The sequence below is a fragment of the Anomalospiza imberbis genome, chromosome 5, assembly GCF_031753505.1.
Source record: "Anomalospiza imberbis isolate Cuckoo-Finch-1a 21T00152 chromosome 5, ASM3175350v1, whole genome shotgun sequence".
Classification (NCBI taxonomy): Eukaryota; Metazoa; Chordata; class Aves; order Passeriformes; family Viduidae; genus Anomalospiza; species Anomalospiza imberbis.
This window is the reverse complement of record NC_089685.1, coordinates 1,454,267-1,475,845: the sequence shown is the minus strand read 5'-3', so window position 1 is coordinate 1,475,845 and position 21,579 is coordinate 1,454,267. Positions and strand designations below refer to the sequence as shown.

General features: G+C 52.6%; 2 protein-coding genes and 1 long non-coding RNA gene across 4 annotated transcripts in view; all 3 read left to right on the top strand.

The window, feature by feature from the left end:
* NET1 (neuroepithelial cell transforming 1) overlaps positions 1–10,784 on the top strand; it is a 63,678-nt gene extending 52,894 nt beyond the window's left edge. Inside the window, exons 1-10 of one of the 2 annotated variants that reach the window (XM_068189364.1) lie at positions 584–741; positions 4,854–4,961; positions 5,683–5,850; positions 6,576–6,638; positions 7,052–7,148; positions 7,256–7,332; positions 7,812–8,069; positions 8,305–8,475; positions 9,255–9,441; positions 9,626–10,784. In XM_068189364.1, coding sequence (XP_068045465.1) covers positions 649–741; positions 4,854–4,961; positions 5,683–5,850; positions 6,576–6,638; positions 7,052–7,148; positions 7,256–7,332; positions 7,812–8,069; positions 8,305–8,475; positions 9,255–9,441; positions 9,626–10,017 — 1,614 coding nt within the window. In that variant the 5' untranslated portion in view covers positions 584–648 and the 3' untranslated portion in view covers positions 10,018–10,784. Of the gene's footprint in view, positions 1–583; positions 742–4,853; positions 4,962–5,682; positions 5,851–6,575; positions 6,639–7,051; positions 7,149–7,255; positions 7,333–7,811; positions 8,070–8,304; positions 8,476–9,254; positions 9,442–9,625 lie in introns of those variants that run through there. The other variant, XM_068189363.1, reaches the window with a different exon arrangement.
* LOC137473583 (uncharacterized) lies at positions 1,361–2,346 on the top strand. The gene is made up of 2 exons (XR_010998873.1): positions 1,361–1,518; positions 2,198–2,346. It is a non-coding gene; the product is annotated as an uncharacterized lncRNA (long non-coding RNA).
* A 4,766-nt stretch (positions 10,785–15,550) lies between the features above and the next one.
* On the top strand, positions 15,551–16,558 carry LOC137474931 (calmodulin, striated muscle). Its single transcript, XM_068191993.1, has 2 exons — positions 15,551–16,217; positions 16,356–16,558. The coding sequence occupies exon 1, from the start codon at positions 15,732–15,734 to the stop codon at positions 16,179–16,181; it is 450 nt and encodes a 149-aa protein (XP_068048094.1). The 5' UTR covers positions 15,551–15,731; the 3' UTR covers positions 16,182–16,217; positions 16,356–16,558.
* The last annotated feature ends 5,021 nt before the right edge of the window (positions 16,559–21,579 follow it).

Genomic DNA, 21,579 nt, shown 5'->3' with positions numbered 1-21,579 from the left:
CCTGGAGGTGGCACTGGGTGCCAGGGTCTGGCTGAGCTGTTGGGGCTGGGCTGGACTCGATGCTCTTGGAGGTCTCTCCCAGCCCAGGGGTTCTGTGAGTTCCATGAAGTTCTGCCCCACATGCAGGGGGAATTCCTGGGCTCAGTCCCTGCCCGTTGCCCCGGTGCCGCTGCTGGGCCCCGGAGCAGAGCCTGCTCCGCCCTTTGGAAGCTCCCTGTGGACACGGATCCCCATGGATGGGGTCCCTCAGCCGTGTCCCCTCTGCCCTGAGCAGCCCCAGCTCCCTCAGCCTCTGCTGGGCACGGACATGCTGCAGGCCCTGAGCCATCCTCACATCCCTCCTGTGGCCCTGCCCCAGCAGCCCCAGGTCCCTCCTGTCCTGAGGAGCCCGCAGCTGCACACAGCACTCAGAGGAACGAGCAGGAGCATTTCTCGGGAGATGTTTTTCTGGGAGAGTTCTGGAAGAATTTGGGGCTCCGGGAGGGTCCGCAGTGCCCCGGGCACCGAGGGGGCGTGGCTTTGCCGTCGGCGGGGCGTGGTTTGTGCGGTGGCCCCGCCCCCTGCGGTGAGGTCGGGGGCGCGGCGCGCGGCGGGCGCAGAGCGCGATGAGCGCGGGCTGAGGGAGGGTCGGCGGCGGCTGCTGCGGCCATGGTGGCGCACGACGAGCTCGGCGGGCTGCTGCCCATCAAAAGGACTATCCGGGTCATCGACGCGCAGAACCAGCACTTCAGGGAGCAGGAGGTGAGCGGAACAGGGGCTGGAGAGGGGGGAAAATGGGATTTAGTTGAGGGGAGAGTGGGGAGGGGAAGCCCCCTCAGCTTCCCGTTCTCCGCGTCTGTGGGGAGGGGGCGAGCCGGACAGAGCGCCGAGTAGCCAGCGGTTTAAAAAACTCTCTCTCTCTCTCTCTCTCTCTCTCTCTATGTTTAACTTCATCTCTATGTATACTTATATTTTACATGGTTATATATATATACGGAATATAGTTAAACTCATAGCCCCCAAAGAGTGGGACCAGGCAGCCAGAACCGATGTCGGCGCCTCACCCAGCCATGTATATATTGTATATATCTTTAAATCCATATATGTATATGTCTTTTTGTATGCATAGGTATACATTTTGTATATATATATATATATATACGTTATAGATATATATATTTAAGCTCATAGCCCCCAAAGACTGAGCCAAAACCAATCTCGGTGCCTCACCTGACCCCGCTCCCCCCAGGTGGCTTTTCATTAAAAATTGGCCTGTTTTCATTTAAAAATTGCCTCTTTCCACTAAAAAATCGCTTGTCTCTCAGCGATCTTTCCACTGACAGGATTTTTCTTAATTAGGTGCTGTTTTGCTGCTTTAGAAAAACCCCTCGTTGGGTTCGTCGGGCTTTTGAGGGCTGGTTTGTTTGATGGAAGCATTGTTATTTTTATCGCGTGTTGTTATGCAGATGGCAATAATTGCGCTCCTCCTAGGTGTTCCCAAGCCTCCTGCTGCGACAGGAGCAAAAGTTCAGCAGCCAGGTAGGGCCCGGCTGCCTTGGGCTGGGTTTATTGCTCAGATTAGTGGCGAGATGAGGTGGAAAAGTTAAAAAAAAAAAAGGCGTCTCCAGACATGGCTGGGGTTTGAGGGCTCAGCGCCGAGTCACCAACCTCAGCAGATCCCGGCTTTGCAACAGCCAAACTTGGGCAATCTCATTGTGCGAAAGGGAAACCAGATGTTGGGGGAGAAGTAACATGAACCAGAGCTCTGGCAGGGGAGTAAATCGCCTCTAATTCTGAATTCTGAAGCGAGCCAGCACTTCTGTCTGAGCCGGAGTTCAGTCGGGAATGGGCTGTTGGATTTGGGAAAGGTCTGCTTGTTCAGCTTGAGGCTCAGCAAGCCCCTTGCGCGTGGATCTTCCATGGAGGTGGTCAGGTGGCTGGTGACTTCTGGCAGGAATTATTCAGGTTGCTGACTAAAATGCCCTTTTTGCTGAATTGGCTCGGTAGGAAAAGCTTTTGTCACGCGTGGTTTTGCCATTGCTCACCGTGTTCGTGTGGGGCTGGTGTGAACTGTGTGCGGCACGTAGGAATTGCACTCGAGCAAGGGATCCTTGTAAAAACCACTAATTATTACCCAGCACAGGGGAAAGGTTGTGGGCGTGCTGCTGGAAAAAAAAAAAAAACCTTGCTCAAAAGTACAGCCCGGTTTTCTTTCCAGCAAGGTGCAATCTTTTCATGAGTTAACCTGCACTTAGAAGCACTTGAAGGAATTTCAGGGGTGTGAAATCTCGCCTGGCACAAAATTAGCTGTAGTGGCTGCTCTCGTGGTGTATTAATTCACTTTTAATAAAGAGTTCTCTGGAAAAACACTATTTCCTGATGGAGCTGTTGACCCCGCTGGGGTTTTAATTATTTGTGAGTGCTGTAACACCCCTGGATTGTTACAGAAGCCTCCCAGACTTTTTTGTAATCTGGCTCCTGTAAAGGAAGACGGCGTGGACACAGGAGAGTCATTGTTTGCAAGTACAGAGCTAAAAAAAAAGCCCTCCTGAGCCCGAGTTATCCGCAGTATGAACCGCCCGGAGTCTCGGCTTACACCGCGCCGGCCGGACGGGGAGTCCGTGACCCCGGGCTGAAACACAGGGCTCAGCCAAGGGGGAGTTTCCAAGCACAGGGATTGTATTTTCCTCCTCCCTGCTCTGGATCAAACGATCTTTAGGAGGAGAAGAACAACCAGATGGGTTTTTTTGGCAGTCGGGCCGTGTCTGAGGAGCGCTCAGACACAAAGTGGGATTTTTTTTTTTTTTCCCCCTCCTTTAAGAGAGATAAAATGGCCTTTTGCTGAGCTGAATTGAGGAATTCCTGCTGCCAGCCCTTGGGCACGTGCACGTGTCACTTCAGCCGGGCACAGATGTGCTGGGAAGGCATTCCCACATTCCCACACGGCCCTGGGCTCCCGGCCCTGTCACTGGATCTCTGCAGAGCTGCAGCGCTGACCCTTCACCAGTGACCTGTTGGAGCCTCCCCAGGGCTTGAGGTTCCTTGCTTTTCATTTTCAGTGTCACATTTTGCTTTTCCAAGTTATTTTTATCCCTGGCCTTGCCGGAGCCGTGGGTGGCTTTGTGTCTGCATCTTCCCTGATTCAGTCCTGCACTTTGTTAAGCTTGTCTTGGCCCACGTCCCTTTATTTATCCATCCTGCATTTATCCTGCACTTTCTAGAAGTAAACACCTCCCTTTTCTTCCACTCAGAGGCATCTGCAATAAAGTAAACCTTCCTTGTTGTCTTTGAGCCTGGCCTAACTTTCCAACCTTTTCCTGACTGTCCCTGTCCTGAGCTCAGTGGAGGAGTTCCTGGTGTCCCACTTGGAGTTCCTGGTGTCTCACTTAAACCCAGCCAAGGATCCCATGATCGAGGACACTTTTATGGCTTTTCTCCATTTTTATGGTACCCTCCTAACTCTGACATTTGCTTATAGCACAGCTCTGTGCTGTGCCAAGAGCTCTTTTCTTCCTGCACGGCTCATAAACTGTTTCTTTTCATGTTCCCCCCCTGCAAGTTTGAAGGCTGAGCTCAGGGTGAGCTCACCTCCTCCTCCTCCTCTATTGCCCAACAGGGCGTGTGGGCAGGGCTGCTGCTGGGGTCGAGTTGCTGAAATCAGATCTTACACACACACACATACACAGCTTTTATGCTCCTTCAGTCTTCATGACTGGAATCCAGCTCTGTGTGTTTCTATTTCCCCTTTTTTTTTTTCTTTTTTTAAGTTTTGTTTTCAACATTTGTCACTTCTGGGTGAAGGGTTTGGCCACCAAGCTGGGCTGGGAATGGAAACAGCCCAGAGCTCGTCCTCAGCAGCCTCCACAGCCTCTGCCTTTTGAAAGAGTATGAATTCAGCAATAATTAACCAGTTTTAACTGAGATGAACCCAAACTGAGGCTGTTCTGCTTCCCTGTCCTGATCGAGCTTCGTGCTGAGCAGTCTCCTGAGGATGAGTCACGTCCAACCCTGTGCCAGATGTTTGGGAGCACCAGGACAGTCCTGCAGCCTTTTCCAAGGCTTAACTTGGAGCCCATCTCTTCCCAGCTTCCCTCTGTGCACACCTTTCCTGCCCAGCCCTCGCCACACGATATTTTTGATGTCAAACACGTCGAGTTGCCAACAGAATTTTCAAAACTGAAGCAGCAGGAGCTTTCCAGGGGCGTTTCCTCTTTCTTGGCAGCGTTTGGGTCGGGACAGACTTGAGCTCCCGGCAGGGATTAGCGGTGGAGAAAAGCAGAAGCTCCAACTTTCAAATCTAAACAATGTGTAAGAAAAATTGCAGTCATTGCAGAGGGTGGGGGAGAGCAGGAGGAGGAGGAAACTTTGCAAACTGAAGGATTTCAGCTTTATCTGTGTGCGTGTCCCTCGCAGGAATGTTCAGCTTGTGGTTGTTTGCTGGTTGTTCGAGGCTGTGCTGGGCCCCCACTGCTGCCCTGCTCTCCAAAATAAAATGGAAAAACACATTCTTTCTCCAGAGGAAAAGATGAGAAAATGGAGAAGCAGATCCCAGCTCCATCTTTAGCTGCCACAGAGTGTCAGAGAACACTTTAATCTATTTCTGTTCAAAGCATAACAGTCTCTGCTGGAGCCCTATTTTGAATTCTCACTGATGTTCTCTCACCTCTTTTAACACTGGGCAAAAACCTCTGCAGTTTAATTGCTGCCTTAAAGTTCAGACAAATATTTATAGCCTTGAAAGATGAATGGCTGCTTCCAAACACTCTCCTTGCTGTGTTTGCCACTCCTTAAGTGGGTTTGTGCTTTTGGAAGCTGCCTGAGAAATTTCCGAGGGAGGCACAGCCAGGACAATTTGTTCTCTGCTTGCTTTGCAGGAGCCAAGCACTAAACGGGTCCGGCCTTTAGCACGAGTCACCTCCCTGGCAAACCTGATCTCTCCTGTCAGAAATGGGGCGGTTCGACGCTTTGGGCAGACAATCCAGGTAAAAACAGAGTAAAACCTGGAGATGTGGGCAAGGGATTGGTTGGATGGGGTGAAACAGGCACCCTGTGGGGTTTTGAGGTGTCTCTTGGAGCTCTGTGTGAGCTTTCTTGGGCCTTGGGGATGGAAAGTGCTACCTCAGGAGTGCACAGGTATAAAGTGCTGTACAAACAGGTTCAAAAGTAAATAAAATCAAGTGCTTCAGATAAAGAGCTGATAAACTGCCCCGGGCCTGGGCACACGTGCGCTGCAGCATGATGAGAGCTGACCCTGCTGCCCAGCACTGGCACAGCAGTGTTTGCCAAGGAGCTCTGTGCTCACACCTGCAGATAACAGCACGTCTGGCTTTTAGGAACCTTGCAAAACACCGGGGCAAAGTTCAAGTGGCTTCTCATTAACCTCTTCAGAGCAAGAGTTACGATCCTCGTTTATTTACTTCCTCATACCTTGGAAATAAAGCCAAGCTTTGCTTTCCCATCTTCCTCCCCAGCGTATCGGTGCAGGGAGAGGGGCATGGAAAACCTTGCCAAGCTCTGGGCTTTCTCAGCAGCTTGATTAAAGCTTTCCTTTATCTGAGGAAAAGTGTCTGGGTGTGTTTTCCGGCCCTGGATAACCCAGGAGGATGAAGGATTGGGAATGGGATGGATAATCTAATACTCCTGAAATGTTGGCTCTCCATGTTTGTTAATAGTATTTTTCATTATTTTTTTAAATCCCTGCAGTCGTTCACCCTTCGCAGCGACAGCAAATCCCCTGGCTGTGCCCAGAAGCCATGCAGCAGGTCTGCTGCTCCTACTCCCCCTAAGAGAAGGAACAGCGTCCTTTGGTCTGAAATGTTGGATGTCAACACGAAAGAATCCCTGAGCACCAAAGAAATCAAGCGCCAGGAGGTAACTGCCCATGGAAAACGGGATTGGGAAGAGCAGCTGAGGCCTTTTGTCCCTTCCCTTGCTGGGAAAGGAGTAACAACCTTTGGGGAGGGACTGCATCTTCCTGTGCACCTAAACCTAAGATTGATGTCTGCATCAGCTATGGGAAAAGGTGGATTCCACTCTGGAATTCATCTCCCCAGTGTGGCCCTTTGGAGATGCCAAACTTTCTGCAGCATTCCTGAAATCCCAGCCCCGCTGGCTGCTCCGCAGCTGCCCCAACCTCAGGTTCCTCGCAGAGCCAGCTGTCTTTCTCCTAAAGCTCCTGACAATTGGTTGGAAGCCAAGCAGCAAGGCCTTGGCTTGCCTTTTTCCTGGAGATCTTGGACAAATCTTCTGGAGACGGCACAGGAGCTGCCGGAAGCCGCCTGGGATTTGACCTCTGCGGTTTCGGGGGTTTTGTGCTTGCAGCCTTGCCTGGCTAAAAGCAGTGATTTAAAAGGCTCTAGTATTTAATTTGGCTCGTGCAGGGGCCATCCGGGCTTTCACACAGTTGGAAGCAAAGCTGCTTTCTCAGGGCTAGGAGAGCAGATTTACTCGGGGTTGTCATGCCCGGGTGCCACAGAGGGATTGGGGTGGCCAAAGGCCTATTCAGGGCAGGCTGTACATCATGGGAGCTGAAAGGCTCTTGCTGAGAAAGACTGGGATTCCAAATAACTCTGGATGCTTTCTCCCCTTCCTCCCAGGCCATCTATGAAATGTCCAGGGGAGAGCAGGACCTGATTGAAGACCTGAAGCTGGCCAGAAAGGTGAGTGGGATTTTTCCTGCAGTCGGTGACGACATTCCAGGGAATAATGAGGTTTTTTTTTGCACCTGCAAACATGACGTGGGAGCTTTATCAGCCCCAGAACCCCCAGTTTGAAAGCTGGCCCAGAAAGCTGACGTGAGCACTGGGCCAGCACTGGTATGATTGCAGCAAACCCAGCCATAAAAGGATTGTGCAGAGCTGCTTGGGGGCTCCCTCTCCCAGCTGGGAACAGTCCAGACAGGAAAATGCTTTTCATTTAAGTCCTCCATACTTCACACAGAGGGAATATTCTAGCATCAAATCAGTGTTACTCTTTCTGTTGCCTTCACTTCTTTAACCTGGTACATCGGTTTAAATCGTCAGCTTTGGGGCTTGGCACATTTGAATCTATTTGAATACATTTTATTTGACAGGCCTACCATGACCCCATGCTGAAACTCTCCATCATGTCTGAGGAGGAACTCACCCACATTTTTGGGGACTTGGATTCCTACATTCCTCTGCACGAAGGTAAGAGCAGCTGGGTGGCTTGTCCTCGGGAGGATTTAACCTCTCTGCTTTCTCCTGTTACTCACTGGGGCATTGGTGCAATTCCTCTTTCCCTGTTCCCATTCCAGACTTACTGGCAAGTTTGGGAGAAGCAACAAAACCAGATGGAACAGTGGAGCAGATTGGGCCCATCCTTGTGAAGTGGGTGAGTTCAGAACTTGGAATCAATGGGCTAAAGCTGAGTTTAGAGTACATTTAAAGGCAGAAGCTGCAAAGCTCTGGGGCTTTTGTGGCCATCAGTGCAAGACTGGAAGGGAAATCCTGGCAATGCTGAAAACAATGGGATTCTATCAGCTGGAATTGGCCCTGATTTCACCCCAGAGACTTGGAATGATTTGCTGATTTAGGGTTGAAATGTCTGTGTCTCCTGGACTCTTTGTCCCAGTGTGAGTGCAGGAGTGTTATCCCTGTTAATCCCAAACATTGGGAGCTTCATGGGCTCATCCAAACATTGGGAGCTTCATGAGCTCCAGGTGCTCAACCTCTTCACAAGATCCTCCCTTATCTTTTTCATTGGGAAAAATACCCCAATGAGTGCTGTAGAACTCCACGAGTTTGCCATGTTAGTGACACCTGCTTTTCCCACAGGGAATCTGACTCCTAAATCTCCTCTGTTCCCTGTAGTTACCCCGACTCCACGCCTACAAAGGCTACTGCAGCAATCAGCTGGCAGCCAAAGCACTCCTGGATCAGAAGAAGCAGGACAGGAGAGTGCAGGATTTCCTGCAGCGCTGCCTGGAGTCTCCCTTCAGCCGCAAGCTGGACCTTTGGAGCTTCCTGGACATCCCTCGGAGCCGCCTGGTCAAATACCCCCTGCTCCTCAAGGAGATCCTGAGGCACACTCCCAAAGACCATCCCGATATCCACATCCTGGAAGAAGCTGTGAGTAATCCTGATTTGCTTGTTCTGACCCAAGGACACGATGTGGGAGCTGCCGAAATCTTCCTTAAACCCTCAGCAGTTCCCAGGGGGGTTTTCTTGAGGGGCACAAATCTGTGACAGGGAAAGTGAGGGATCAATCCGTGTGGATTGCATCCTTTGGAGTTGTGAAGGAGCACAAGCAGAGGTCACACAGGGAAGCAGTTAATCCCTCTTAATCATGTGTTTGGGTTTTTAGATATCCATAATCCAAGGAGTCCTCTCTGACATCAACCTGAAGAAGGGCGAGTCTGAGTGCCAGTACTACATTGACAAGCTGGAATACCTGGATGAGAAGCAGAAGGATCCAAGGATTGAAGGCAGCAAAGCTTTACTGTGCCACGGGGAGCTGAAGAATAAAAATGGTCACGTAAGTACCTCGTTTTTTACTAATTAATTCTCTAGCCTTCCCTCAGAGCTGGTTTAAACTCAGAGCAGGACTGAGAGCCTTCCACCCTTAGGGACAGTTTGGATATTGGATAAAAGAACAGAGGAAAATCCCTTATTGTCAGCCTCATTTCAGGGTGTAAGGGAAAGTTTCCTGCTGACAGCTCCACAATTGCCTTTGGGAAGCTGGAAAATCATTAGCACAGAAGGCCCACAGAAAGTGCTCTCCATCCAGAGGGATTTCCTGCCACTGTTTACTTCCCAGTAAGGCTCTGACATTCCCCATTAGGAGCCCTGGCTCTTCCAAACAAAAGGGTTCCTGCAGAAGCCTGTTTGGCTTTGGGCTGGGCTGCCTGGAGTTTATCTCCCGCTCACTGCGCTCCGGGCTTTGCTGCCTTTTGTCCTGATTTCAACCTCAGATCTCCTCAAGTTTTCCCTGTTGGTTTTGGTTGGGTTTTTTTTTGTTTTTTTTTTTGTTTGATTGGCTGTTTTACTCCTGCACACGAAGCATTCCATGCACACAGGAAAGATATGGCTCCTAATCGTCCTATCCCAGGCACCTGGGAATCATCATTCCCTTTCTAAGGATCAATAAAACAATAAAGCTGCTGATGTAATCCTGGTGTGTGCCAGACCTTGGCATTGTCACCAGAGAGTCTGAAAATTACTGTGGGTGAAACTGCAGATAAGGTGGCCTTGAATCCCACAGGATGTGTGACCTCATGGAATACAGAGTGAATGCTGGAATGTTTTCCCTTCCAGAAGCTCTACGTCTTCCTCTTCCAAGAAATCCTGGTGCTGACACGGCCAGTGACCCGCAACGAGCGCCAGGCGTTCCAGGTGTACCGCCAGCCCATCCCTGTCCAGGAGCTGCTCCTTGAAGACCTCCAGGATGGAGATGTCAAAATGGGAGGCTCCTTCCGAGGAGCTTTTGGAAATTCTGATAAAGGTATGGGTCCAGTCAGCCAGTCCGCGGTGTCCATGAATTCACAGCCGGGGCTTGGGTTAGAAAACATCTTTGTCTCCCTGCTGGATTTTTGGGATTGGGAGGGGGATTTGTTGGGATTTCAAACCTACCAATGGAATCCCTAAACGTCAACTCGGAGCTGATCTGCTTTTCCCTTTATCTCCAGCCAAAAACATCTTCCGTGTCCGTTTCCAAGATCCCAGCCTGGGCCAGTCCCACACGCTGCAGGCCAACGACGTCTTCCACAAGCAGCAGTGGGTGAACTGCATCCGCACAGCCGTCGCCCCATTCCAGAGGAACATTCCCGCCCCCGAGCTCAAGGAGCTGCCAGAGCTGAGCGAGGAGTCCGAGGAGAACAACCCCTCTGTGCCCAACATCCCAGCCCAGAAGCGCCAGTCGGGAATATCCCAGATGGAGCTGGATGAGAGCGCGGCCGAGTGCGCTTCCATCCTGGACTCGGAGGAAGCCAAAGGGGTGAAGTCCCACAGAACCTCATCCGGGCACAGAAAATCCAGGGAGAAGCAGCTCAGCGGGAAGCGGAAAGAAACGCTGGTGTAAGGCAAAAAAGGAGCCCCGGTGCCACCCTGGGGGAAAACTGTTAATTTATAAATAATTCGTGTACATTTTTGTACCGGGAGCGCCTCCGGAGCCGCTCCGCGGATCAGATCCTGGGTTTATGTTGGAATGGCAGCTACTGGTGTGCAGTTACTGTTGAACTGGGGTCTGTTCTTACACTTTGAATCCATGAGGGGTTTCTGAAACCCCCGTGGCAGATGGGAAGAGCAAATCTGGGTTCCTGCGAGTTTTCCACAGCTGTGGTAGAGGATGGGAAATAAAGTGGAATTTTAGGCAGCACGGGGGGTTTTGATCAACACTGCAAAAGTCCTTTAAAGTACTCAACACCTGAAGTCACTCTGGTGAGTGGTTATGGTAATTCCTGCAAATTTCCCAAAAGGAAAAATCCTATAAAAACAGACCCGAAGTTCAACAGGTTCTCAATTCACCTACTGGAATCTTTGATCTCTGTGTGTCCTTTGTACATTCCTCTGTCTCACTCTTGTATCTTGCCAACTATTTAATTTTTTTATTAGTTTTGTTTCGAGTTTGGGGGTTGGGATTTTGGGTTGTTTTTGTTTTGTTTTCTTTTGATTTTTTTTTTTTATTTTTATTTTTGTATTTTTGTTGCTCAGACTTGGCATTTCCTTTCCAGTACTTGATCCTTCATGCTCCGAGGGGTGATGTCCCAGCTGCCCTCACATCACCCCGGAGCAATCCACGGGCTGGGGGGAGACACTACTGAAAGAGAACTGCTTTACTCTAGGGTGTAGGAAGGTTGTAGGCACGTTGTAAAGGGTTTGGGGAGCAGTGAGTAGAGGGAGTAGCAGGGAGCAAGGGTAGATTCCGTGTTTTTGTTGCCTTTTGGAAATGAAACACTTCCCACTGGGAAGCAGGACTTGGAGGGCAACCAAGGGGTTCTTGCATGTTGTAGAAAGGTAGAGGAGAGGAAGTGTTGGAGGTGTGAGGAAAGGAGAAGGAGTGGTTATAAATACTCAGGGTGGCAGCACTGCCATCTTCTAGCGCTCCAAAGATCCAGGGAAAATCCAGGGAAAGACCCAGCTTGGGAATGGCGCTGCAGAGTGTCCTGGGAAGCAAAGTGGTGACAGCTGTGAGCACAGCAGGGTATCCCTGAAATTCAGGACTGGGGACTGGGATCCTGCAATCCCTGCCACCTGAAATCCAGGATTGGGGAGTGAAATACTGCTGTCCTTGTCACCTGAAATCCAGGATTGGGGACTGGGATCCTGCAATCCCTGCCACCTGAAATCCAGGACTGGGGAGTGAAATCCTGCTGTCTTTGTCACCTGAAATCCAGGATTGGGGAGCTTGTTGGTGACTCCATGTCCAAGGATTGCCATTGCCTGTCCCGTATCCGGCTGGGAACTTTGGGAACGGGCAGAGGGTGTACATAGACACAGCGTGTGGTTCTCTGTAAATGTTGTACAGTTTCCAGTGCCAAGTTCCATTAAATTCCTGACGGCCTCTCCTGCCTCATCCGAGTCCTGCCTGGGAGGGAGGGATGTGATGGCTCTGGCTGGCTCTGCATCAAGATGGATCTCTCCAAGCGGAGGCTCCAGGAGGAACCCTTGTCCTCCCACCATGATTCTTCCATGTCCAGGCAGGACAGCTCCATGTCCTGTTGGTCTGCTGGGTCCCGGCAGGACACGAGCACAGCAGCCGAGTTTATGGACTCTGCTCAGTTCCTCGGGGAAAAGGGAACAGTGGGATTCTCCTCGCCCACGGAGAAGATTCACCCCTGTCAGCAGGAGGGTCCTCATTTAGTAAATGTTAAATCCTTGGGAAGGGGGCTCCTGCTGGGCTGATCCCGAGGAAACTTCCAGGGAGCTGTACCAGGATAAACCCATCCAGTCTTCCCAGTTTTCCCAAAAATCTCCAGCCTGACCCTGTATGGGGTATCCGGGCTCAGCTGCAGCTCCAGGAGAGCAGTCCCAGCTCCAGGCTGGCCCCGCTCCCCCAGGAGTGAAGGAGCCAGCTCAGTTTCAGGGATGGGATTTACACATTTACAGATGGGATCCATGGGATGGGAGGTGATGGATGCCAGGATCTCTCCCAGGGAGAGCGATCCCAGCTCCAGGCTGGCTCCGCTCCCCCGGCAGGGAAGGAGCAGCTCGGTTTTAGGGACAGGATTCACAGCGGAGCTCTGACCTCTGAAGCTGATTTGATCCAGAGGGAATTCTGCCCCTCCCGAGCAGGGAGAAGCTGGAAAAACGGCTCCCCCTGCAAAAAAGCATCAGTGAGCTGCTGGAGCACAGGGAGAGGAAATCCCATGGATTGTCTGCCGGGCTGAATCTGTGTCTCCTCATCCTGCAGCCGACAGCAAATCAGCCAAAATCCTTAATTCCCTTTGGAAGTATTTCCCTTTAAATAATTCCCCACAAATGCTGGTTCCTCTCCCTGCTCCGTCCCTCCTGCAGGAATGTGCAGCCGTCTCAGCCCTCCCTTCTCCAGACTAAACAAGCCCTGCTCCCCTGGATTCCTCACATGGAATTCCATGGGATCCCGGCTCTCTCCATGTCTCTGCTGAGCCAAGACCCCCCATCCCATGGGTGTGGAACCCTGGGATAGAGCGGGATAAAATTCCCAAGGGTGGAGGGGAACCTGTGGTGACATCCCTGTGCCAGGAAGGGGCTGGGAACGTGTCCATGCCCACGGATGTGGCACCTCCGCCCTGGGTAAGCAGCTCCCGGATCCGTGTTTGCCCTCGGGATCCACCCAGCTCCGGAGTGGAGCCGACGCCTCCAGGGTTTCCAGGTGGGATCAGAGCCGGGGTCACTGTGGGACAGAGTCCTCTCCAAGAATTCCCACATCCCAATCCCAACCTCTTCTCCACGGGGACATGGAGGATCAGGGTCCCTTTGCTCCAGCTTTAGGAGCTGCCCTTTGCTTCGCCCTTGGATTTGGGAATCTCTATGGAAGCAAAGTCTAAAACAAACCACCAAATCCCAAATTTTACTCCCAACAGCCCCAGAATTCTCGTAGCCATTCTGGGATCAACCCCAAGCCCACCCTCTCCAAAATCCCATTTTCCACACTAAACCTCAGCGTAGTTTTTGAGGGATTTGTGGAGATTCCTCCCCATCCCCACAGCCGCTCCTGGGATCAGTCTGGGCTCCTGCAGGGACATGGGGCCCCACAGAGCTTTCCCTGTCGGAGCCGTTTCCCTCTCCAGCTCCCAACTTTCTCTTTTTCCATGAATTCATCCCCCTCCCACCCCCTGCCGTGTCTGCAGCTGCAAACCCAGACACATCTGTGCACATCTGGGCTGGCGTTGGCAGCCGAGCCGCCTCGGGAGAATCCAGCTGGAAGCTTTTCACCTTCTGGATTGGGGGAATTTTTCCCCCCGCTCCCTGGATTAGGCCCCTCAAAGCCAGACACCGAGCCTGGAAAACTCCGTGTGAGGCTTTAACGGGGCCCTCCTTCATCAAAGCCGCAACTTTTCCAGCTCCAGGTGGAGACTTCCCGGGAAATTCAGCTGCCAAAAACCCGCCAGTGGCGGCTGCGTGCTCCTGATCCCAGCACGGTGGTCTCCCCTTCCCTGTCCTACCCCACAGCCCACCCCGGATGCTGTAAACAGGATTGGGCCATAAATCGTGGGATTTTATGGGCCAGCAGGAAGTTTTATTGGGATAATTATCCTGAGAAATGAGGCGCAGTTAAGCACAGACAAAATCAAGGGCTGCCTTTGACCTTATCCTGAAAATTGATGATGGGATGGGATCCATGGGATGGATGGGAGATGGTGAGCGCTGGCAGTGGGCGCTGGTCACAGGGATGTAAAGGAATGGGATGGGATGGGATGGGATGAGAGGTGATGGGTGTTGCTCATGGGGATGGGATGGGATCTCTGGACTGGGATGGGTGATGGGAATGGAATGGCATGAGATGGGATGGGTGTTGGTCATAGGGAGATGATGGGTGCTCATCATGGGGATGGGATCCACGGGATGGGATGGGAGATGATGGATGCCAGCAATGGGTGCTGGTCGATGGGATGGGATGGGAGATGGTGAGTGCTGGAAATGGGTGTTGGTCAGAGGAATGGAATGGAATGGAATGGAATGGAATGGAATGGAATGGAATGGGAGGTGATGGGAGCTGGTCATAGGAATGGGATTGAACGGGATGAGAAGTGATGGGTATTGGTCATGGGGATGTGATGGGAGATGATGGATGCCAGCAATGGGTGCTGGTCACAGGGATGGGGTGGGATCTGTGGGATGGGATGGGAGATGATGGATGCCAGCAATGGGATGCCAGTCACGGGAATTTCATGGGAAGGAAGCAGCAGATTCCAGCTTTGATCCGCCCCAAGGGCCACCCTGGACAGCACAACCCCTCCACCTTCAGCCAGGTGACACAGGGACCCCAAATCCTGAACTCCAACCCCTCTGCCACAGTTTGAACCAACACCTGAACCCTCCCAGGCCTCCAAACCCCGGTGAGCTGTCAGGATTTGCTTCTCCCAGGCAGATCCGAGCCAGCTCCGCCTCCCCTGGGCTCTTCCCGGCAGTTTGGAGTGGATCTAATTAAATCTGGAGCAGAGCAGCGAGTGTGGGCAATCAGACATAATTAGGGCAGCTCTAGCACAGGAGGAGCTGCCAGGGCCTCCCCTCCCCAAAACCTCTCACCAGACAGGTTCCCAGCACGGCTCCCACAATTCCTCCTGGGAATTGCAGTGTTCCACACGCCCAGAGCTTTTTCCATGTGAGGTTTTCCCCAGGAGGGCAATCCCCTCCCAGATCTATCCCACCATTCCTCAGGTGTCCCTCAGCTGTCCCGTGGGCTGGGTTTTGGGTTGTGCCCTTCCCTCCAAATCCCACAGTTTGAATTCCTCACTGAGTTAAACTGGGATCAGCTGGTGCCGATTTCCCGTAGCTGAGAAAGTCAAATTATCTTCTGTCCTGGAACTTCCTGGTCCAGCAGCTCCTTGATCCGGCTGGTGAAGGTCACTGGACTGTTGTGGGCACAGGAGAAAGAGGGATGGATGGATGGATGGATGGATGGATGGATACATGGAGAAACACCCCCTCATTTGTCACTGTCCCCTCTTTACACCCTGAGTAAGAGATGAGTAAACCCAACCTTACAGTGAGGAGAACCCTCACCTCACCCCTGAGTAACAGGGCAGGACCCCACATGCCTGTCCTGATCCAGCCCCACGTCACCACCCTGGATCCAGCCCCGGAGGAGACTCAGGGCCCCGGCAGCTCGGAGCAGGAGCGGCAGCTCCGGACAGCCGGGATCTGCCGGGACCTGCACGGGGATCCTCCTTCAGCGCCTTTGATCTGCCTGGGGCCGGGTAGGCTGTGGGGGGACTCCTCCAACTCCTTTGTACAGCTCCAATCCTCTCCAAAATACCCCTAAAACTGGGAAGATCACACGTGTCACCCCCACTGCCACCTGCCCCACGAAACCACGGAGCCACAACCCAAATCCCTAATTAGGGCTTTGTTGGGATCTGGCCCCACGGAATGCCACCGTGGGAGCAGCGCGACGAGAGCCAGGCTGGCCCCAGGGGGTTGGGTCACTCTTCCTCCCCAGCTCCCAGACCTCCTGGATCCATTCCCATTGCTGCCTCCTCCTCCTCCCGCTGCCGATCCAGGGAGAGGCACTGGGAGGGAGGAGGCTCCATCTCCTCCTCCCCGCCTCGCCTCGACGTGCCGGGACAGAGCCGCGTGCCGGCGGGAAGCACCATGGCCGAGCGGCTGTCGGAGGAGAAAATCGCGGAATTCAAGGAAGCTTTCTCCCTCTTCGACCGGGACGGCGACGGCTGCATCACCACGAAGGAGCTGGGCACCGTCATGCGCTCGCTGGGCCAGAACCCCACCGAGGCCGAGCTGCAGGACATGGTGGGCGAGGTGGACGCCGACGGCAGCGGCACCATCGACTTCCCGGAGTTCCTGTCGCTGATGGCCAGGAAGATGAGGGACATGGACAGCGAGGAGGAGATCCGGGAGGCTTTCCGGGTTTTCGATAAGGATGGGAACGGCTACATCAGCGCGGCGGAGCTGCGGCACGTCATGACCAACCTGGGCGAGAAGCTGACGGACGAGGAGGTGGACGAGATGATCAAGGAGGCCGACTGCAACAACGACGGGCAGGTCAACTACGAGGAGTTCGTGAGGATGATGACGGAGAAGTGACGGCCCCCGTCGGCCACCTCCAGCTCCATTCCGCAGGTAACTCCCTGGGACGCAGCATCCGTGGAAAATCCCCAAATCTTGGCTCCCCCTCCTCATGTTGGTGGTTGGAAAAATCCATTTTTGTGGTGCTTTACCTTTTTTTTTTTAATTTTTCCTTCACTTTTTTTCCCATAGGGAACTGAGGTTGTGGTGGTTCTCCCCCAGCCCCTCCATCCCCTCCCGCCTTCTCCACGTTGGAAAAATCCTCTTTTATCCCAGTTGGAGCGTCACCAACCGGCGTCTGCATCAGATGTGGGATGCAGATGGATTTGGGGTCCCCATGGGATGTCTCGTGTCTATAGATATTCCAGAGGCCACTGAAAATTCCCTGACATCCCTGAGTCCAATAAAAACGTCCCCCCACATCCTGGTGGCTACTTCATTTGGCTTCCCCTTGGGATCCCTGCTGAAAAATATTCCCTCAAATCATCCTGGTCAGGTTCAAACCCCTCCTCTTCTCCATCCTCTTCCCATTCCATCCCTCTTCCCGATAAGCTGGAAAGATGCTGGGGACCAGGATGTGGCCTTCCCCATCCCACATCTCATCACTTTTGGGATCTGTCTCCACCCCCAGGATCTCAGGGGTCCTTTTCCTTCTTCCAAGCTAAGAAAAGCTGGATTTATCCCTAATCCTCATCCCAAAGCTGAGCAGAGCAGGATTCACCTTTCCTGGCTGCAATTCCAAACTCGCTGTGACTCAGTTTCCCCACAACAAGGGGGAATCCTGGGATGGGATCATTCCCTCCACAGAGGAATTGGAAGGAAAATTCATTTTAATGACTCCAATTAATGCTCCGTTGCTAACGAGCAAACGGGGCCGAGCTGCTCCGTGGGGAACTTCGGATCCGCCACGGCTTCACCCTCGGCTCCAGCCCATCCCTGGGGCTGGGAACTTTGGCAATCCCAGTTGTTTTCCCGGGAAAACCGGGCGGGTCCTGGCAGAGCCCAGCACACCCACGCTCGCTCCCAGCACCTTCTTCCTCACACTCCCAGGATGGGAGCGGGGCAAAGTCCAGCCCCAAAATCCCTAAATCCAGCAAAATCCAGCTGGAAAAAATTCCAGGCTCACGCCGGGCTGTTGTAATGAATGGCTAAAATTAGTCCTCCCCATAAACCTGGATTATTTATTTCATGCCAGGATCCAACTCCAAACCGATCCCGATATTTTTAGTCCTGACCTTTTTTTTCTTCTTCTATTTTTGGGTTGTTTAATTTCCGGAGCATTTTTTCCACTCCACTTCTCCTGGGATGGTTTTTCCTAACGATGATGCTGAACGGGAGCCTGTATCCCGGCCCGGCAGCTCCATCAACAACGGAGAAACTTCATCCATGTTTTCCCATTTTTCCCCAGATGTGGTGCTCAGGAGAGCGGTGGGAAATTCCCACCAGCACCCCTTGGGCTGGACACATGGATGGACAGGATGGTCCCTTTTTTTCAGCAGGAAAAGGAGGGGATTTTCCTTCCCAAATCCAGGTTTTCCTCCCCAAAGTGTCCCTCTGGAGGAGAAGGAGCTGATGGAATTGCAGGATCCAGCCCAGCAGATCCATGACCAATGGAATTCCATCCGGTGTTGGTTAATAATTAAATTAATTTAGGTCCAGGGGATGCACTTGGAGCCTGGGAAGTTTGGAGGATCCCTGGTCTCTCCCTGATCCCTCCACATCCCGATTTTCCACCCTAAAGCTTGGTCAGCATGTTTCCTGTGCCTGGGATGGGGATTGATGGATGGGATGTGGAACAGGGATCACCTGGGATTGGACCTGGGGGTTCATCCGCTGTGGAATCTGGGATAGGGGTCACCTGGAATAGATCCTGGAAGATCATCTGGTATGGGATTTGGGATAGGGAATCACCTGGAATGGTCCTGTGGGATCATCTGGGATAGGAATCACCTGGAATGGGTCCTGAAGGATCATCCAGTTGGGATTTGAGATAGGAATCACCTGGGATGGGTCCCTGGGCGATCATCTAAAACAGGACATGGGGTAGGAATAACCTGGAATGGGATCTGGGGGATCATCTGGAAGAGGGATAACCTGGAATGGATCCTGGAGGATCATCCAGTGTGGGATTTGGGACAGGGGTCACCTGGGATGGGACCTTGGAATCATCTGATCTGGGAACCGGGATAGGAATCACCTGGAATGGGTCCTGAAGGATCAGCTACTGTGGGATTTGGGGTAGGGGTCACCTGGGATGGGTTCTGTGGGGTCATCCGGCGTGGGATTTGGAGTAGGGATAATCTGGGATGGGAGCACATGGAATGTCAGATGAGGGATCCATGGAATGGGCCATGAGGAACCCCTGGGATGGGACCTGGGCTGGATTTAGGGTGGGACATGAGGATCACCTGGAATGAGATGTGACTGGTGGGGGGATCCCTTGGGATGTGACTGGAGGGGAAATCTCCTGGATCCAGACTGTGGCAGCTGCTCCCACCTCCACCACAGACAATCTCCCTACACTTTTCCAGGTATTTCCCAACAAAAAAAAAAAATCCGCTGAGGGCTCCAGGACCACCCAAAACCACGAATCCAACTCTGCCCCCATTGCTCCCCTTTCCCTGCTCGCCTGGACATCGTTTTACCCCTAAAATGGGATTTTTAAGGAAAAAAAGCAGCTCAGAACCACCCCCCCTCCAGCATCCCCCATCCGAAAGGACCGGAGATGTTTGCTCCAGTCCTGTGGAATTAATCCCAAATTCTCCCCATTCCCTTTAATTTTAGCAACCTGAGATGTTTCCATCCCGTTTCAACAACGAGGCTTTAAAAAAACAATAATTAAATTTGGGAAAGCAACGCCAAGACCTCCCAATGTTTTCCCAAAGGAAAAGCAGGATTTTTTTTTCCCTGGTTTTCCCCATTTTTCCCCTTTCCAAGCCTCTGGATCCGTGGCTCCCTGCCCCCTCCCCAGCAATAACTCTGCCCCTGAGCAAACATGACGTGGTGCCTGGGAAATGTCTACGGGAAGAGGAGGCCCCTCCACGTCCAGCTGCCAGAAAAAAGTCTGGAAAAACGGCTCCAGAAGCGGGATTGCTCCAGGTTGGTGGGGTGAGGGGTTGGGGATGGGGAGCTGGGCTGGGAAATCAAGGCAGGTTCTGCACGGGGGGATAAAAACAAAGCCCAAAAATCCATTTATCAACTCGCTTTTCCAATGTTTGCTTTGGAAAAAAAGAAACGGTTCCATTTCCCTGGGGTGTTTTTGTAACCTGTTTTACAGGGATTTTTCTCCCTGGTTTTCCGCTTTCGGGTTGTTTGTGGAAGGAGAAAATCCTGTCTGTGGGAGAAATGAAAAAAACCACACAAATCATCCCAAAATCAGCCACGGGGAAATGTGGGAAACATTGTCCAGGGATGGCCAAAATGATGGAGAACGGAAAAATTTGGTGCCGGCTCCAACACTGAGACTGAGGTTGTACCAGATGGGGGAAAGCTTTGGGAGAAAATCCCTGATTTTGGGGCTGGAGGGGTTGGGTTTATCTCCAAATTAATTTTTTTGGCATTAATCCCTCATGGAACTCAGGGGATGAGGAGAGGGGACAAGCAGGACAGGGAGATGGGAATGAGGAGAAGGAGAGGGGACAGATGGGATGAGGAGAGGGAAAAAGGTGATCCCCATGTCCCACCCTAAATCCAGCCCAGGTCCCATGCCAGGGGTTCCTCATGGCCCATTCCATGGATCCCTCATCTGACATTCCATGTGCTCCCATCCCAGATTATCCCTACTCCAAATCCCACACCGGATGACCCCACAGAACCCATCCCAGGTGACCCCTACCCCAAATCCCACAGTAGCTGATCCTTCAGGACCCATTCCAGGTGACTCCTATCCCGGTTCCCAGATCAGATGATTCCAAGGTCCCATCCCAGGTGACCCCTGTCCCAAATCCCACACTGGATGATCCTCCAGGATCCATTCCAGGTTATCCCTCTTCCGGATGACCCCCCAGATCCCATCCCAGGTTATTCCTACCCCATGTCCTGTTTTAGATGATCTCCCAGGACCCATCCCAGGTGATTCCTACCTCAAATCCCAACTGGATGATCCTTCCGGACCCATTCCAGGTGATTCCTATCCCAGATGATCCCACAGGACAGGGAGATGGGGATGAGGAGAAGGAGAGGGGACAAATGGGATGAGGAGAGGGGAAAAGAGAGCAGAGCTGGGGACAAGGGAGGGGACAGGAGGGACCAGGAATTGGGGACAGGAAGAACCAGGAGAGGGGAAAATGTGGCCAAAGCATGGAATAAAGAAACGGTTCCGTTTCCCAGGGATGTTTGTTTGTTTTAAAGGGATTTTTCTCCCTGGTTTTCCACTTTTGGGTAATTTGTGAAAGGAGAAAATCCCGTCTGTGGGAGAAATGGAAAAACCAGGAGATGGGGACAAGAGAAGGGACAAGATGGGACCAGGGGACAAGGAAAAGTGGGAGGAAGACATGGAGAAAAGCTGGATCAGGAGAAGGGACAAGGGGACAAGGACAAAACTTTGGGCTGGGGATAAATGGGAACAGGAGGAAAACGGGACAAAAAAAGGGGACCTGAAGAAACCAGGAGATGGGGACAGGTGGCACCAGGAGAAGGGACCAGTGGGACGAGGAAAAGTGGGAAGAAGAGGAACAAGTGGGACCAGGGGACAAGGACAAGGCTTTGGGACGAGACAATCCCGGTGCTCCTGCAAGGAGGGGCCTCCCCAGCCCCTCCATCCCATTCCCCGGCATTCCCAAGGTAAATCCCAAGGGATTTTGCCGAGGCTTCGTGGCTCCTCCAGCTGCCTCCACATTCCACAGGGCTCCCCTTCCACTGCCCAGGGCTTTTCCAAACTCCAATTCCCAAAATATTCCCCAGGGGATCAATCCCGAGGGCATCGGGAGCGTGAAATCCAAAACTCCAAGCAGGGAATTCCAGCACCCCAGGATGGGCAGAGGTGGCTCCAGCCCGGCCGGCTGGGAGGGAATTCATCTGGAAAAGGAGTGTGGAGGCGCCTGGAGGGCTTTGGGAACATCGGGAACGATCCCAAATCCCGCAGATTCCATAGGGTGGCGACCACCGACCTGCAGGGGGTGGACTCCAATGAAAACCCTCTCCAGCCCACAGTTCCTCAGGAAGTCGGGAATCCCTGCAGGGGTTAAGTGCAACCGGAGCCGCTCGGTTTTCCAGCCCCGCTGGAGCTGTCAGGAATTTTAACAAGCGGGAATTCATAGGAACATGAGCTCAGCCCCGCGGGCCGCCAGCCCCGCGTCACCGCGGCCCAGCCCGACGGGATTTTGGGAATCTTTTCCCTCTTTTTTCCGCCGGGATAAGCAGGAGGGGATGGGGCTGCTGCTCCAGAAAACACCCCCAGGGATAAACAATTAAAATT